This window comes from Molothrus ater, chromosome W (genome assembly GCF_012460135.2).
Source record: "Molothrus ater isolate BHLD 08-10-18 breed brown headed cowbird chromosome W, BPBGC_Mater_1.1, whole genome shotgun sequence".
Lineage (NCBI taxonomy): Eukaryota > Metazoa > Chordata > Aves > Passeriformes > Icteridae > Molothrus > Molothrus ater.
In genome coordinates this window covers 4,635,569-4,654,713 of record NC_050510.2, presented here as the reverse complement: position 1 = coordinate 4,654,713, position 19,145 = coordinate 4,635,569, and the positions used below count along the sequence as shown (strand labels likewise).

Genomic DNA, 19,145 nt, shown 5'->3' with positions numbered 1-19,145 from the left:
TTTCGCCTTCCACACTCCTGGCACCGAGTGTGACTACTTTGTGTCACGATTCGTCCGCACAGCCACATCCATGCACACAAACCGTGCAACGAGGAGGGGGAGGGTGGAATATGACAGCTGCTTTAATAAATACAGGACAGACAGAGAATTATTTTGCCCCTGCAAATGCCAACCCTTTGATCCCAACACAAAAGAATTTAGAAAAAGAACTGTTCCCAAGTAGCTCCAGAGTCCCCCCAGTGTTTGGGACTGACTTCTCAACCCAAAATGAGACACTAAACCCTGAAAATTTGCCAGCATTAATCCAAAAATTAGAAAACCCACAAAAATATTTTTATAATATTCAACTAACAGACTGGCATGAAGTCAGACGCCAGATTTGCAAAGAAGAAAGTCTAAATCCTTTAGCTATGCCTGTGCTATTCAGCCAGCAAGCTGGTGGTCCTAGAACATGGGTGGCTATCCCACCTCATGAGATAAAAGAATTGTGAAAAGCAATAAGGGACAGTGCTATCTGCTCCCCATATTTTAAGCAACTGCTGAAAAGTACCCTGGAAGGACATACACTCACACCAAATGACTGTAAAAATCTTGCTAGTATAATTCTCACAGATTCACAATATATGCTATGTGTGAAAAATGCATGTATTTTATGATTGGCTTTTCGCAAATATTAAAATGAATATTATATGTGTTGTGTTAGAAAGTAATGCTGTATTAATTCTCTCAAGTACTGTGTTAAATATAGTTTTAGGTTATAAAAATTGTTAAAATAGAAATGATGCTATGTAGGATACTTTTTTTTTTAAAAAAGGACTCGCAGCGAGATAGCAGCCACAGGACACCTAAATCTTTCAGAGAAGAAGAATTTATGGCCCTCTTATCAGAAGAAACCAACTTCTTCCCGCCTCGAAGGCGCTGTTAGGATTTGGAGGAAGAAGTTGACGATGACCAGACAGAATCCTGTATTTGAATAGAATTTATGCATCATGTATGAAGTGTATGAATATGCAACAGGCTATTGTTTTTAAGGGTTAATCCTTTGTTAACGGGTGTCCTTTTTTGGGCTCGTGCTGCCCAGAAAAAGGTACCCGGACGTCCGTAACTCTTTGTCTTTATTGTCTCATATTGTCCTAATTCAGTTTGTCCAAATTATTATTACTCTAATTGTATTACTATTTTTATAATCATTTTATTACTATTAAACTTTTAAAATTTTGAAAACAAGTGATTGGCGTTTTTAACAGTGGTATTTTGGTTGTTAGAGAAAGTGAAAAACAGAGGCAGGGGACGAATAGATAAGATCTTGAAAAATGGGACAGAAAACCAGTAAGTTGGATACAGAAAAAAAGGGGAGGGGAACAAAAGAAAAGAAAAAGAAAAAGAGTGGGATCCTTTGCAGGTCTTGCCCCCTCCATTCCCGCTTGCGTCCCTGCTGTTCACGGCCGAGCTGCCTGTCCCGGGTCCCAGCTTGCCACCTGCTTCAGCCCCACCAGTCCCCGCCCCAAGGGCGGGCTCGCTGCTCGTGGCAGCTCCGCCTGCCCCGGTCCCCGTCCCAACTGTGGGCTCACTGCCCGCGGCATCTCTGCTGATCCCCGCCCACACCCCAGCCCCGGCCCCGCCGGTGAATTTGTCTGCCCCGGTCCCGGCCGCCTGGTCCGCAGCCGCCCTATTGGCCATGCCAGGAGTCCCTCCTGCCGCATGGTCTATGACCACCGCCCCGACCGCGTCAAGGGTCCCATCAGTCCCAGCCGTCCCATCTCCGATCGCTTCCCCCACTGCCCAATCCCCGGAAGCCCAGCCCGTACTGGCTGAGCTGGGCGCCGCCGCTACTGCTTTGCCTCTGCTGGGAGCCGCTGACTCAGCCGCCATTAGCCACATGCAGGCTGTCCGCGCTCCCATCTGGTATCTCCTGGAAATACTCCCTCCTCTGGTGGTTCCGGCAGCAGACCCTGCCCACGCTCCGCCCTTGGAGGACCGAGACTCGGCGCTATGCCCTCCCCTCACCTCCCGTCCTGCCCTGAACTCTGTTCCCTTGGTAACCACAGCTCCGGCTCAAAGAAATTCTCTCTCCCTGGAGGAGGCACCTTACCAAAACACTAGAAGTTCAATTAAAAGACAGCCCTCTCCTGATTCTTCCTCAAAACATGGGAAAAAGGCTGTAGAGTATAAAAATCAAAAAGAATGGGATAAAGAGATTGGTCTATTTCCACTAAGAGAGGTCCCAATGGAAGGGGGTGGAACAGGGTTTGTAAATTCCCCTTTGACTTCTTCTGAGGTCAGAAATTTAAAAAAAGAAATCAAGAGGGTTTTGGAGGATCCCATAGGCACAGCTGAACAATTAGACCAATATTTAGGTCTGAACATTTATACTTGGGAAGAGACGCAGTCTATAATGAAAATAATTTTTTCTCAGGAAGAGAGGCAATTAATCAGAGCAGCTGCAATAAAAGCTTGGGAAAAAGATAATCCGCAGGCCCCCCCCCAGAGAAGACAAAATGCCAACTACACCTCCTGAGTGGGGTCAAAATAATGAGGAGGGGAGGAAACAAATGAATGACTATCGTAATTTAATAACCAAGGGAATAAAAGAGGCAGTACCCCGAGGGCAAAATGCTAAAAAAGCTTTTGGGGCACGGCAGGGGAAAGAAGAAACTCCAACTGAATGGTTAGACAGACTTAAGAGAAATATTAAACAATATTCTGGAATAGACCCTGAAACTGATGTGGGAAAAGCTTTGTTAAGGATTAACTTTGTTACTAATGCTAGGCCAGATATCAGAAAAATATTAGAAAAAATTGAGGATTGGCATTATAGATCATTAGATGATTTATTAAAGGAAGCTCCAAAAGTTTATGTCCGGAGAGATGAAGAAAAAGCTAAACTGAAAGCAAAACTTGTGGGAGCCACCATGCAAGAAAACAATTTCCAGAAAAATCAAAACCACCCAGGCACTACTCCTAGATATGAAGGACGTAGAGACAGGGGAAAGGAAAAGAATAGAACCCCAATACAAACCAAGTCTCAGGAGCATTCCAGGAATGTTTGTTTTTACTGTGGGTGCGAAGGACATTATAGGAGAAATTGTCCTAAGCAGGTAAAAGATCTGAAAATCTTCAAAGAGATGGGCACATAGGAAGAATAGGGAGGAATAGGCTCTATTTTTAAGGGGAAAAATACCATCTGGAGCCTGTGATAACTTTAAAAGTGAGTCCCCAAGAAGAAGAATTGGAATTTGTAGTAGACACAGGGGCAGAAAGAACCTGCCTGTTAAATATTCCAAAAGGTTATAGTGTGAGCAAAGATACTGTAAAAGTAACAGGGGCAAAAGTAGAAAGTTTTACAGTACCTGTCATTAAAGATATGGTAATTGAGAGGGAAACTAAAATTTGGATGGGGGATGTCTTATTGGTCCCAGGGGCAGGTAGCAACTTATTGGGAAGAGACATACAAGTGCAATTAGGAATAGGAGTTATACCAGAAAATGGGAAAATGACAGCTAGAGTTTAAAAATTAGGCCAAGAGGATGAAGAAAAAATTAACAAGGACGTTTGGGCTGGGGAACGAAATAGGAGAGGATTAAATATTAACCCCATAAGGGTGACAGTTTAGAGAGAAGATTGTCCCATACGTGTACATCAGTATCCTATATCTTTAGAAGGATGGGAAGATTTGAAGCCAGTAATAGAAGGACTAATAAAGGATGGGACATTAGAACCTTGTATGTCTCCTCATAATACCCCTATTCTCCCAGTAAAGAAGTCCGATGGAAGTTATAGACTAGTACAAGATTTAAGGGAGGTTAATAAAAGAACTCGGACTCTCTACCCAGTGGTACCAAATCCTTATACTCTTCTAAGTAAAGTCCCACCCCAGAATCAGTGGTATAGTGTGGTGGATCTTAAAGATGCTGTTTGGGCTTGCCCACTAGCCAAGGAAAGCCAAGATATTTTTGCCTTCAAATGGGAGGATCCAAAAACTGGGAGAAAGCAGCAATTAAGATGGAGAAAATTACCACAGGGGTTTACGGAATCTCCAAACTTATTTGGGCAAGTGTTAGAAACAATACTACAAGCTTTCCTCACTCCTCCTGGAATACAAATTATCCAATATGTGGATGATCTTTCACTATCTGGGGAAGCTGAAGTTGGAGAGGCTACTATACAACTTTTGAATTTTCTCAGGGAAAAAGGATTAAGGGTATCAAAAGGGAAGCTGCAATTTGTGGAACCAGAGGTAAAATATCTTGGACACTTGATTAGTAAGGGTACTCGGAAGCTCAACCCAAAGAGAATTGTAGGAATTTTATCCCTTCCCCCTCCCTCTTCAAAGAGGGAAATCAGAAAACTACTTGGATTATTGGGATATTGCAGATTATGGATTGAGGGGTACATACAGGCAGTAAAATTTGTGTATGAAAAATTAACAGAGGGAGATGATATAAAATGGACCAAGGAAGATGATAAATTATGAGAACTCAAGTTAAAACTGGCCTCAATACCAGCTTTAAACTTACCCTCACTAGAAAAACCCTTTCATCTGTACGTGAATGTAGAAAAGACGGTAGCTCATGGAGTTCTGGTTCAGGAGTGGGGAGGACTAAAGAGACCAGTAGCTTATTTATCAAAGATGTTGAACCCAGTGAGCCACGGATGGGGATGGCCAGTATGTATTCAAACTATGGCAGCTACTGCAATCCTGGTAGCAGAAAGTCATAACCTTACTTTTGGAGATAAACTAACTGTGTGCACACCTCATGCAGTTCGAAATGTGGTAAATCACAAGGCTGAAAAATGGTTGACAGTCTCTAGAATGTTAAAATATGAAGCAATCTTAATAGACAGTGACGACCTGACTATAGAAGTAAACAGAGGTTTAAATCCAGCTCAATTCTTATATAGAGAACCAGCAGATAACCTAATACATAATTGTCCAGAAATTATCCAATACCAAACAGAAGTTCAAGAAGATCTTGAAGAACAAGCCCCTTCAGAAGGGGAAATAATCTATGTGGATGGTTCCTCCAGATGTCTACAAGGAAAAAGAATGTCAGGGTATGCAGTAGTTGATGGAAAAAACATGCAAACTATTGAAAAAGGAAAATTACCTTCAAACTGGTCAGCTCAAACTTGTGAATTATATGCTCTAAAAAGAGCACTGGAATATTTAGCACACAAGAAAGGAACTATATATACTGATTCAAGGTATGCCTTTGTAGTAGTACATAGCTTTGGAAAAATTTGGGAAGAAAGAGGACTACTAAATTCAAGAGGAAAAGGATTGGTACACGAGGGGCTCATTTTAGAAGTTTTAGAGGCACTAAAATTACCTGAAAGAGATAGCTATAGTACACATCAAGGGACACCAAAAGGGAGTGACCCCAGAAATAAGAGGAAATAACTTGGCAGATCAGGAAGCTAAGGATGCAGCAGAAAATGGAGCTGAAAGAGTTAGGTTAATATTAACTCCTAATGAGGAAAAATTGGAAATTATAAAGTTTAGGGAACCAGATAAAAAATAATTAAACAAGATAGGAAGAGAACAAGATGAATCAGGGAAATGGACACTTCCTGATGGAAGACAATTACTTAATAAAATGCTTACTAGGAAAATATTAGAAGATATGCATCAGAAAACCCACTGGGGTACCCAGGCTTTGTGTGATCATTTTTTAAGGAATTATGGGTTCATTGGGATTTTTGGAGTAGCAAAGCAAGTAACTGAAAGATGTATAATTTGCCAAAAAAATAAATAAAAAGGTAATGAGAAAAACAACATTAGGAGGTGGTTAGTTAGCTCTTCGACCATTTCAAAGTATCCAAGTAGATTTTACTGAACTTTATCAAGTACAGAGATGGAAGTATTTATTAGTAATGACAGACCATCTAACTCATTGGGTGGAAGCAGTTCCCACTGTCAAGGCCACAGCCAATGTGGTAAGTAAAACCCTTTTGGAACAGATTGTTCCCAGATATGGAATGGTTAATAGGATAGACTCGGACAGAGGAACACATTTTATGTCAAAAGTGTTACAACAAATAACTCAAGCCTTAGGGATAAAATGGGAGTTACACACCCCATGGCATCCACAGAGTTCGGGCCAGGTAGAGAGGATGAACCAGACTTTAAAGAGAATTAATAGTTGAAACCTGAATGTCATGGGTACAATGCCTACCTTTAGCCTTACTGAGAATCTGAATCCAACCCAGGTCAGACCTGGGGGTGTCACCTTATGAAATGATGTTTGGGTTACCTTTTCTAACCACTCAGTATGAAAATGCCACCTTTGAGGTAGGGGTAATGAGTGTCAAAGGATATGTTAACACCATTGCAAAAACTCTTGAAAACTTACAGTTAAAAGGAATCATCCCTCAAACGACACCTTTAGATTTTAAAATCCATAATATTCATCCAAGGGAATGGATGCTAGTAAAAACATGGAAAGAACAGTCTTTAACTCCACAATGGGAAGGTCCTTTTCATGTATTGCTGACGACCAAGGCTGCGATCTGGACCAGGGAACGAGGGTGGATCCATGCCAGCAGAATCAAAGGACCTGTGGAAGAACCTAAGGAGTGGACGATTACATCAATGCTGGGTGAAACCAAATTGACTCTTAAACAGGGAATGGGTGGTAATGAACTGGGAAGACCCAAATAATCCAAGAAACATACACAGGATCACACCTAACTGGGAAATAAGACGGAGCTTATATCAGTGGTTTCAAGTATCATCTATACAAGCTTTGAGACGCCTTCGATACCCTCCTTGGGGAGGAATACTTCCACTCCAAAGAGGAGGATCAGGACTGTTTCAGATAGCAAACTCTTGTATTCAGGCCTTAGCCTGTGACCTATACAAAGAGGAGGAGGAGTTGCAACTTCCATCAGTGCCATATCAAATACCCTCTTTGATTCACCCAAATAGCAGACATGCTAGCTGGGTTAAATGTAAATGTTTAAATTGTGGGAAGAATTGGTATTGTAGTTCACATAATCGATGCTCTCGTTGCAGGAAGTGTCAAGTGCCAAATCAATCTCCTATCCAGGTAGAACTCAAAGCAACTGAAATAATAACTTTGTTTTGTGGATGGGAATTATTAGTGCCTGTTGAATGGGAGATATCTGAGGAATGGTGGGAAACCACAGTTAAGGAGTGTCAAAAACTATTTGCCTGGAAATTAACTAAGAGAAAGTCAAAAGGAAATAGAGGGCAAGACCAGATTGGCCTCTATATTCACTACCAAGAAGATCAAATACACCTGCTGTGGGTTGCAACCCCATAGGCATGGGAGGTAGGAGTATAAGCCATACTGGACCTCTGTTATTCCTTCTTCTGTCACTCATTTTTTGTCTTTTCCCTTTTGGGATATCGACAAGGCCATGCCACAGGTGTTACCAAAAGCTGTATATGGGAAGACATCGAGGTTCCTTTTTTATTTCTCACACTCATGTCAACAGTCACTGTTATAACCCGTCCAAATTAGGTAATTGCATGCACAATGGGAAAAAGTACTGGATTGCAGAGAACTTAGGAACAAGTGGCAACAGGATGGGAAGTCAATGCCCAAAAGGGGAGAGATTGATTTGTTTCACCTACGTTATTGGGAACAAAGCACAAGATTTAGCAATTGATAAACACAAAGACTAAGCCAGTACAACCACCTAAACCTGTGACAATCTCAACTGACAATTTGTAAACGAAACTTGAACAGCAATTAGAAAAAGAAATAGGTATCTCAAGGATGGGTAAAAACCAGTTTGTGGAATGGGGGGAAAGAATAAGTTGAGAACTTAACATAACCAATTGTTGGGTCTGTGGAGGGGCTTTGATGGCAGAAGAATGGCCACGGAAAGGCAGCAGCTTAGGCCCAATTGAGCTCCTTAAGTGGAACCAAACAAGTATAAGTGGAGAAAATTGACCAGAGGGGTGGATTTTGAGTTCAGTAGTCATAGGGGAAGAATGTCTCTGGTACACTGGGAAAAAGTTCATTCATGAAGTAGGAAAAACTCCCTGTAAAAGATGCAAGGTTAGTAACAGAACTTCTGTATGGTGGGTCCCAGAATAACCAACCATGTACTGGACCCGGGAAAAAGTAAAAAAAGGAAATTGTAAGTATGATAATAAAATCAGACTTTTCCAATATAATGATACAGGCAAAAATCCTTACTTTGGCATCCCAGAAATTTCCAAATTTTGGGAGAATATAGATCAGCAAAAGTTTGACTATTGGAAAGCTCCAGATGGCTTATTTTGGATATGTGGAAAAAGAGCATACCCAAAACTCCCCTCTCAGTGGAAAGGGAGCTGCACTCTGGGAATCATACAGCCAGGATTTTTTCTTTTGCCAGGACATGATGGGGATCAATTAGGGATACCAGTTTATGAGGATCTAAAGAGAAACAAAAGAGATTTGATTGGAGGATTCCAAAAATGGGGAGATGAGGAATGGTCCCCTAAATGCATATTGGAAACATATGGGCCAGTCACCTGGGCACAAGATGGGAGTTGGAGAAATTGGACCCCAATTTAAATGCTAAATCATATTATAAGACTGCAAGCCGCTGTAGAGATAATAACAAACAGAACTGGTCGGGCAATGGAATTAATAACAAGGCAACAAACCCAAATGAGAGTGACCGTGTATCAGAATAGGTTGGCTTTAGACTATCTATTAGATGAAGAAGGGGGTGTTTGTAGAAAATTCAATACATCAGATTGTTGTTTAAAAATAGATGACAATGGGGATGCTGTCCTGGATATAGTCAATGATATCAGAAAAATCACCCATGTACCGGTTCAAAAGTGGGAATCAGTGCTAAATACTAGCTGATGGGATAACATGTTGGGAATAGAATGATGGAAAAAGTTAGTCTTCTTCCTTTTATGCACTACAGCTGGTCTAATATTTCTTGCTTGTTTGATCCCCTGTTTCATTCGGCTCATCACCAGTGTAGTCCAAGGTATGCAATTAGTGACCATGGATCAAAAGTTGGCTATGACAAACACGGTGCAAAGGATTATGGTGTTAAAGAAACAAAATAATATAGAAGACCCCTTCAGAGAAGTGAGATTGATTTGTGAAGAAAATGAGTGACTAATGAAGGCTAGAAAACCATGAATACTGCTCAAGCCAAATTAATTATAAAAGAGGGAGGATTGTGAAAATTGCATATAATATGGCTCTATGCAGATATTTACTATATGTATTATGTTGTATTGATTAGTAGAGCTGTATTAACATTTTAATAGCATGGTAAATGTAGTTTTGTAGTTAAAATCTAACTTTTGTAGTTAAAATATAAACTATGTATGTGGGATTTTTTTTTAAAGACAGGAATGAGGTACTCGCACCAGATAGCAGCCACGGGACACCTAAATGTTTCAGAGAAAGAGAATTTATTGCTCCATTATCAGAAGAAACTTCTTGCCGCCTCACTCAGTCCTGGAGACGGCATCAGGATTCAGAGGAAGAAGTTGACACTTACCAGACAGAATCCTTTGTTTGAATGGAAGTTATGCATCATGTCTGAGATGTATGAATATGCAATGGGCTATTGCTTTTAAGAGTTAATCCTCTGTTAATGTGTGTCCTTTTTCGGGCTTGTTTTGCCCAGAAAAAGGTACCCGGACTGTCCGTAACTCTTTGGTTTTATTGTCTCATGTTGTCCTAATCCTAATTGTCCAAATTTTTATTACTCTAATTATATTACTATTTTTATAACCATTTTATTACTATTAAACTTTTAAAAATTTAAAAACAAGTGATTGGCGTTTTTCACACAGAGCCTAGGCGAGATGCCAGCACTTCTCTACCACATTTTTCTTCTACTGCGCAGCTGCTACATTGAGACGGGCGGTCAGGAGTGCAAGCACTCACAGCTCGCATAAAGGGGTGGAGAGGTCACTGCCCCAACTACCCCCGGCCCGGCCCACCACCACTCTCCGCCTTTTCCGCCCGCCGAGGGACATTTCAAGGGCGCATATATATATAAAAGTATGCATCTGTTCCCCCATTGCTCAGAGGCGCGAAAGGCAAAAGACGCCGAGACACTTGAGAAAACCGGCGGAGGAAGCAATTCCCGGCCTCGCCCCGCTCCGCCTCCTGGGCGGGGATCGTCGTAATAAGAGGCGGAGCGAGCTGCCGCCATTTTGGGCTGGTAGTGGTGGCTTGTGTCTTGTCTTCTGTCTACTTCGGTCTTGACTGAAGGCGTTGTCGCTGCTATCGTCATGTTCTCCACCAGCGTGGCTGCCTCCCTTGCCCGCTCCCTGCCTCGGCAGGCCGGCCTGGTGAGCGCATTCTCCCCTTCCTGCAGTGAGCGAAGGTGGTGGGTGGGAGGCGGCCGCCGCCATCTTGGAGGCAGCGGTGACTTTGAGAGGCTGCGGCCTCTCGCTCTCGGGAGTTTGGGATGGGGGGCTCACCTTAGCGCTGGGTGTCAGCGGCGCCAGACCTACTGCTGAGAGACCGAGGGGGCCCTTACTTTGGAGGTGGAGGCGGGGGATGGGGGGCGGGGTGTCTAGGGGACGGCCTGTCCTTCCCCGGTGATGTTGCTTGATGCTGTTGGGGTTCAGGTTAATGTCTGAAAGCTGCCCGATCCCAATCAAAGTGAGGGATTTGCACTGCAAAACTTTCCCAGGTAGTGGGTTTCCCCCCCCCCATCCCCGTGTTGGTGGGGAAGAGTGAGGGTGTGAAGATCTGTCCCGACCTGTTCCCGCTGGTGTCCCTTGAGAAGGTGAACGGAGGAGACGCCTGCCCAGGCGTTCAGAGAAATAGCATTAACGGTGCCTGGAGCTGCACTGGGAGCTTTACTTAGGACATAAGATTCTAACATTTTATTGCATTTATTATCACAGATTTGTTTTGGTTTTTTGGTCGTTATTTTTGCTCTCGTCTATGTTCTAGCCATACCAGCAATTTTGCCGATTATTTTTTTTTTTTTTTTAGGAAGGCCAACCCTTAGAAAACACAATATTATTTCTCTCTTGTGGAGAACCGTGAGGGTTATGGTGATTTCTTTCTGCCCCAAGCATTTGGTGTTCAGCACAAAGTTGGCAAGCGAGAAGAGGTGTTGCTTTGGGATCTGCTGTGGTACTGTGGTGGCGACAGCAGTGCAATGCAGAAAAATGCGGCGAATAACTTAGAGCAATCTCTTTTACCAGCTGTCCTTGCTTAGTAGTGCTGGATTTGGTTCCATAATTAAAACTTGTGATTGGAGTGCTGTGGAGCTAAACTCAAAACTGAGAGATGTTAAATTTATAAGCTCATGATCAAAAATGTCATGATCAAAAATGTCTTTCAACCTTTTTTTTTTAATGAATGAGGAAATTTTACTGTTACTGAAGCAATTGCCTGTTTTAGATTTCCAGAAACACCCTGGGTGCAGCGTTTGTTGCTACAAGAAACCTCCATGCCTCCAAAACATGCTTTCAGAAAACTGGTGAGTCTGAGGAAGGTCTTCATATAACAGTGTGGTTTAAGAACTTGGTCTGTCAGACAAAAGGAAATTTGAATATGGTGCGTGTATCAGTTGACAGAATGCTTGAGGACATTTATGTACTGACAGTATTTAACTGAACTTTTGCATAGTCACATGCAGCAGACTTCACTTTAATAACTCTTTAGATTATGCCCAAACCAAGGAGTGGTCACATGTCAGTTTACACAGTTTACCTGCTTTGTGAGGATTCCATTCAGAATTATTTTATTCTGATATTCAGAACTCTTGCAGAATTATTTGGGAAAATAAAAAGCCTCAAGTTCTAGTTTTCTGTCTTGTTTGTAAAAGTATGAAGGAACAGATGACTCCCAGACCTGTCAGTGTTTTATCCTTTAGCATAACTTTTTGCTGCTAGCATTTTGGTGTTTAGAGAAAACAGTGGCCTTGCATAGCTGTGTTTTTGATAGTGGTTCATATACAATTTTCAAAGTGGCTTGGGGTTATTAAATGTATTAGGAAATAAAAATTTCACAATTTTATTTACTATTTCCTGGCTGGGGAAATAAAGAGTTGTTGGAGGTACACTGCCAAACAAGTTTGAGGAATACGGAGAATACATTTTTACAGCTTATATTGAACAATTTGCTTCTTAAATGTATCAAGTTCCTTTAAATATATTTGGATCTTGGATTGCAAATCACAGGGTGTTTGATGCCTCCAGTTTAAGTAGCCTCTCTGCAAGTGGAGTGAGAATGTCTGTTCTTAGCCTATGACTAATTATTTAATTTCTTTTTAGAGCGAGAGATTGTCAATAGTGTAAGACATGAAGGAAACTGGTAACTAAACAGTCATCAATGTTTTAATTGGAGCTGTCATGTAATGATGTGTTGAAGCTGCTTTTCTTAGCTGGGAATACAGAAGCTGTTATTTATCTTATGCATCTAGCATGTTGCTTGCTAGACTTCATGGCATACCAGAGAGAGCACCTTGGCCTGTGAATTCAAGACAAGCTTACTGAATTCATATCTTGCCTTAATGTGCTTAGTCAGGTGTGAAATGTCTCTTTTCAGGTACTGCTGAGGTATCCTCTATTCTTGAGGAACGTATTTTGGGAGCTGACACTTCTGCTGAACTTGAGGAGACTGGCCGTGTGCTCTCAATTGGTGATGGTATTGCCCGCGTGTATGGCCTAAGAAATGTCCAAGCAGAAGAAATGGTTGAATTCTCTTCTGGATTGAAGGTAAGCTTTCACTAAAGCAGTTTGTTTAGCCTAGAAATATATTGTTTTTAAAATAAAGACTTGAAAAGGAGAATGAGACTGTTCTTGGAGGTACCCATATGAACCTCTTGCAAACTTCATTTCAACTTTAATAAGTAGTAACTAATTAATGTAATGCTACAAAAAGCAAATATTCTTTGAATTCATAACACTTTGCTTTCAGTGTCTGGTTCTTGGCTAACACTTAAATTTTGTGTGTCTTCATCTAGGAAGTAGAAGAACTAATCTTCTGTTGGATTTTGTTTTCTTTGGTTTCATGCTGGCTTTTTTGTTTACTGTTGAATAACAGCCTTGTCTTATATTAGAATAAAAAAGCTGTCTGACTATTCTGAGAGTACTGCAACAGCTCTTATAATTTTTATAACCTAACTCGCCTTGGCCAGAGAAATAAGCTAGCGTTTTTCCCTCATACAATTTCTAGGCAAGAGATAAATGTTGTATTTGAATCCTGCTTATCCTTTCTGTTCTTTTTAGAGATAAATGACAATGCTAGACTGCTGCAGTATAATTATGTGGTAAGTTGAAGGCTTAGGCAGGCAGGTTCTCTAACCAATATGGAAATAGATGCATTGTTCATAAAAGCAGCACATCGACTATTGTTACAAATAAGATTGAGGTAGATTATGTGGCATACTCTACACTGTAGAATGATCACATTGATATTAAACTGTGTTTTTGTAGATGTTGGTATGGGTTTTCTCAGGATTATGTGACCTTTGTCCTAGGGTATGTCCTTGAATTTGGAGCCCGACAACGTTGGTGTTGTTGTGTTTGGTAATGACAGACTGATCAAGGAGGGGGATGTTGTGAAGAGGACTGGTGCCATTGTGGATGTTCCAGTTGGGGAAGAGCTGCTGGGCCGTGTTGTAGATGCCCTGGGTAATCCAATTGATGGGAAGGTAAGTGTAACTAGGTGTTTATTACCTCTGCTTGTATCTATGTGATACAGACTGCAACAGTTTCTTTCTTCTTTTTAAGGGTTCTGTTGCATCTAAGATGCGTAGGAGAGTTGGGTTAAAGGCCCCTGGGATAATTCCCAGAATCTCTGTGCGTGAACCTATGCAGACTGGGATTAAGGCTGTAGACAGCTTGGTGCCAATTGGTCGTGGCCAGCGTGAACTGATAATTGGTGACAGGCAGACCGGGTAAGTTATAAAAGCCCAAGCCAAAAAAGTTTCCTTAAAGAGAGACTTGAGTGCAGTGTGCACCAATGTACAGAACTGAATACAAAACTGTGTAGAGGTTGGGAGAACTGCAGGCAGCTTAACTTACCAACCTCTGTGTTACCCAGGAAAACTTCAATTGCAATTGACACAATAATCAACCAGAAACGTTTTAATGATGGGACAGATGAGAAGAAGAAGCTGTACTGTATCTATGTTGCAATTGGCCAGAAGAGATCTACTGTTGCTCAGCTGGTGAAGAGGCTCACTGATGCAGGTACAGATTTTTGAAGGTGGTTGAGCCTGGTAACTAGTAACATCCTGTTCTCATTATAATGCTGAATACTGCTGTGACTTCTCCTAGCTGCAAGTATAGACAGAATTACTTTTTTGATTAAATGAATGAACTACTTTTGTGGACAAGAAATCTTTCTAGATATCTGGGGGGAAAACAACCCCTTATTTTTGCTACATCGCATTAGAAGACTATTTTGAGGTCCCAAAACTGCTGAGTTTTTTCTGGAAAAGTCAGCCTATTTTTTTTTTTTCCTAGCAGAGTTGAGAGGTTCCTCTTGGCAGGCCTGGTGACAAGCTATGGCCTACAAGTATTTATATGGACTTGATGTGTTTCATATGTATGTACATGTGAATGGCAGTTAAAAATTTAAGTGGAGAGACTTGACTGCCCAAACATAAGGGATTAAATGGTAGCATCTTTTCAGGAACAGTTGACCAAGGCTGCATATGTAATAGAGCAACAAACATGTTAATTTAGTACAGTGGGCTTTCCTGTAACAATGTAGTGGTGCTGCCTGGGCTTGCTTTAGCAACTTATTATTTCACATGTTTGTTGCATTTGCTGATTACAGGCATGGTGAGGTAATATACTCAGTGGTGTGTTTCTCCAATTCTTTACAGATGCCATGAAGTACACTATTGTGGTGTCTGCCACAGCATCTGATGCAGCACCCCTTCAGTATCTGGCTCCCTATTCAGGCTGCTCCATGGGTGAATACTTCAGAGACAATGGAAAACATGCGTTAATCATCTATGATGACTTGTCCAAGCAGGTCAGGAAACATTGTTTATAGGCCTCATAGTCTAACATTGGTGTTTATAGCTGTAACATCACCTCAAGTTTAGAAATCCAAAATGTTAAATGAGCTTCTGAGGTCTGAAAGCTTTCTTTATACCATGCAGGCTGTTGCCTATCGTCAGATGTCTCTGCTGCTGCGTCGTCCACCTGGCCGTGAAGCCTACCCAGGTGATGTGTTCTACCTGCACTCTCGACTGCTGGAAAGAGCAGCCAAAATGAATGACTCCTTTGGAGGTGGCTCTCTGACCGCCTTGCCTGTCATTGAAACTCAGGCTGGTGATGTGTCTGCTTACATTCCAACCAATGTCATCTCCATCACTGATGGACAGGTAGGACTTTTCACATCCCAGTGCACATCTTTGTTATTTACTGCCAGGTCTCTGAGGAGGCTTCCAGGCTTCTGGCCAAGATAATAAAACAATTCTCTCTCTTGCAGATCTTCTTGGAAACTGAGTTGTTCTACAAAGGTATCCGTCCAGCCATCAATGTTGGTCTGTCTGTGTCCCGTGTAGGCTCTGCTGCTCAGACCAGGGCTATGAAGCAGGTAAGCATGAAACTACTGCTTCTCTTGCTAGAGATGAGTAGTGTGTAGGCCTTCCAACCCATTTCACTCCAAAGAGCTGTGACTAGAGAGGGGATAAAGCTTTGGATTCCTTAGTGTTATGAAACTATAAAAGAACAAACTTTGGGGATCTCTTTGATGTTTTCATTACTTCTAATTGAGGTGGGGGAGAAAGGAAAACAGTATCTGCATAAAGATGTAGGATTATGTTTCTGTATGCTGAGCCTGAGCTGGGTACTGATCTAACTAGAAATAGAGAATGCTCTCTTAACCATGTGCTTTTAGTCCATATATGGAATTAGGGATTTAATATCAATGGTTACTGTTTTAAGGAGGCATGCTTATATTAAAAAGTGGGATATTTAGAAATGCAAATAATCATCTGTCAGAATCTTGAGATTCACTTTTCTGGGATAGAAAGTAAAGCTGTCTTGTGACAACTGTCATCTGAAGATAACCTGCAAACTCCTAGATACTTTTAAAAGGTGATCAAACTCAGTCTCATCTGTATCTTGTGTTGTAGGTGGCAGGTACCATGAAGCTGGAATTGGCTCAGTATCGTGAAGTAGCTGCCTTTGCCCAATTTGGCTCTGATCTGGATGCTGCTACACAACAGCTGCTGAACCGTGGCGTACGTCTGACAGAGCTTCTCAAACAAGGACAGTATGGTGAGTGTCTTGAACTTAAAAAGTCTGCATTTCACATTAGTCTCTTGTGCTAACAAGATTGGTCTTTGTGGCAGCATTTACCATGTCCATTCTGTGCACATGGTCAATGCAGGCTTGCTTGAACCATGTTGTATATATGCAGTTGATCTTCAAAGGAAGGACTGCATAGTACTGGTGTGTCCTGATGTGAGAGTTACTGGTGGCATGAGTGCTCTCTTTTCTGCAGTTCCCATGGCTATCGAGGAACAGGTTGCAGTCATCTATGCTGGTGTAAGAGGTCACTTGGACAAGCTGGAGCCCAGCAAAATTACTAAATTTGAGAGTGCTTTCCTAGCTCATGTACTGAGCCAGCACCAGGCCCTCCTATCCACAATCAGGTATGATTTATCCTGCTTCATCCCAAGGATATTGATTTGATGGCTGGAGTGCAGATAATGGTCCCTGAACTGTTAATTTAGTGTATCCCAGAACATCAGGCCTTAAGCTGCCTGTACCAGAACTGGAAATTAAATCAGCCTTCCAGTTGTCCAGAGCACATCTTCATGACTTTAGTTCTCAGGAAATCCAGTTGATGCTTAAAATGGAGAAGGGGTCTTATGTTAGTAGTACAAATTCATGCATCAAACAGAAATGTTTTAATTCATCTAATTTTGTTAGAAACTGGAAGGTTTGCTGTGAAGCCTTTTTTCTTTGTCTTAGGGATTGACCATCTATCTATTTCTGTGTCAGAAGTTTAACTAAACTCTTTCAACAGGACTGAAGGGAAGATCTCTGACCAGACAGAAGCTAAGTTGAAGGAAATAGTCACAAGTTTCCTGGCTACTTTTGAGGCATAAACGTAAAACTGTTCCAAACAGACCAGGCTCTTGTGATCCAGTGCTCCAGTTCAGTCGAAGAAGATTTGAAAGTATGTGCAACTTGAATGTACAGATCTCAATGAGAATAAAAGTTCCTATGTAAAAAGGCTTGTATATTCTGATTGCCTTCTGGTTAGCTGCTTTCACCTTTAAAACTGTGGAGGACTCCCTGTGACATGTGCTTGCTTAAAAGAACTCTGAAAAATTGGGGGCATCTTAACTCCCCAGCTGGATCAAACTCCCCTTACATGAATGAGGAGGTGTAGCGGTTAATTTCTGGAGCTATGACCACAGTTCTCATTGTGACAGCTGAGGATTGCTCTTGCAGTTTTCATACTTTTTGCCAGACAGCTGATCTCTGAGAAAGGCATTCAGCTGGGAAAACAAGTTATGTTTTCTTGTCATAGGCGGTAACTAGTTGGACCTCACAGGAATCTCTAACAGCCTGATACTGTTACAGAGTATTTCTTAGAATTGCTGTCAAACCTATCCTGGGGCCTGGCTTTTGCAAGATGGGTTCTCTCGGAACTGAGGTCCTTGTGTCTCAGGACAGCTGTAGTTGATTCTAATTCTGTCAGTAAACTGTCAGCAATTATTAGTGGGTGGGAGGGAGGTTATAATACCAGAACATTGCTTTAATTTCCCAACTTCTGCATGCCATGTGAGGTATTAGATTCCAGTGTTAGACCTATCTGGGATGTAGAAAAGTTAAAAGTTGCTCTACTTTGTATGGTGTATTCAACTTCACCTGGTACACTGGAGCTTGGTCCTTAATCCTTGGTGAGCTTTTGTACTGCAGTTATCTGTGATCAAGACTGCTCTTGAGGCTGTTCACTCTGTTCCCAGTTAACTTCCTTCACAGGAGCATCTTGCCTCCCAGTTTGAACCTGCTGTGTTATAAGCTGCTAGAAGCATTCTCAGTCAGTTCCAGGCTAACAATCTGCTCTGTTGTACTGGGTCTGACTGAGGTAAAGTTCACAGCCCTCGTAGTGCTATGCTTTGCATTAGTAGCTGGAAGGGTGTTGATAACAGGCCAGTGTTTTGGTTACTGCTGAGTAGTGCTGTCCCTCTGACATTCCTTCCCCCATCACAGGGATGGGAGTGGGCAAGAGCTTGGGAGGGGACACAATCATGCCAGCTGACCCAAATTAGCCAAAATGATATTCCATACTGATGCCTTTTGTGACTACCTAAAAACAGAAGCCAGACAAAATTAAGGGACTAAAAAGCGGTTTTATTGGAGGGCCTTCAGGTACATTTCGGGCAGATGAAGCCTCCCCCAGGGGCTACACCCAAAAAAATGGATGACGGATCGCAGATTTTCATACTTTTATAAGTTTGGCCCATTTACATATAGGGGGTTAATCTTCCAATTACCGCTTCCAGTAATGAAGTAATTTACCCTAAGTTTGCTCTCCCTTCAACTCACTTTTGTTTATGTTTCTTGGGGCCTGAGACAGTAAGGTGTCCTTGATTCTCAGGCCTAGCGAGAAAGTGTTTTGTCTGACCAAAATGGGAAAACAGTAGCTAACTGTATAGAGAGTTTAGAGTTATACACTAAAGAATTGCAGAATTACAAATATATGAAAAATAGAAAAGCTAAAATCCTAAGGCATCAATACCATATATGATGTCAGCTCAGATGTATAAAGCTAAAGGGAGAGAAAAGGAAAGAGGGGCGTTCATGACCCTTCAGAATTTTCCTTCTAGAGGAATTATTGCACGTGCTGAAGCCCTGCTTCCCAGGAAGTGTCTGAACATCACTGCTGATGGGAAGTAGAGATTGACTTTTCTTTCCTTTAGCTTATGTGTGTGCAGACTCTTGCTTATTTCTTTCCTTTCACTGTAATAAAACTGCCTTATCTCACTCACTGGTTGTTCTCCATCTTATTCTCTCCCCTGTCCCATTAAGAAAAGGGAGTGATATAGCAGCTTAGTGGGCACCTGGCAGGCAGCCAAGGTCAACCTGCTACATCTGTGTCCTAGGTTGACTATATGATGCTTTTATCCCCAATCATCTTGTTCTGTTTATGCTGAATAATAAGTTTTGCACCTTTAAGACTTGCTCCACGGAGTGAAGG

The 19,145-nt window shown here is 41.8% G+C and overlaps 1 protein-coding gene across 1 annotated transcript; it reads left to right on the top strand.

Moving 5' to 3' along the window:
* The first annotated feature begins 10,140 nt into the window (after nucleotides 1-10,140).
* LOC118701527 (ATP synthase subunit alpha, mitochondrial-like) lies at nucleotides 10,141-18,931 on the top strand. The gene is made up of 12 exons (XM_036406182.2): nucleotides 10,141-10,291; nucleotides 11,361-11,439; nucleotides 12,510-12,679; nucleotides 13,444-13,617; nucleotides 13,697-13,863; nucleotides 14,010-14,158; nucleotides 14,800-14,951; nucleotides 15,082-15,306; nucleotides 15,414-15,521; nucleotides 16,063-16,207; nucleotides 16,434-16,584; nucleotides 16,962-18,931. The coding sequence occupies exons 1-12, from the start codon at nucleotides 10,232-10,234 to the stop codon at nucleotides 17,041-17,043; spliced, it is 1,662 nt and encodes a 553-aa protein (XP_036262075.1). The 5' UTR covers nucleotides 10,141-10,231; the 3' UTR covers nucleotides 17,044-18,931.
* Nucleotides 18,932-19,145: the final 214 nt, after the last annotated feature.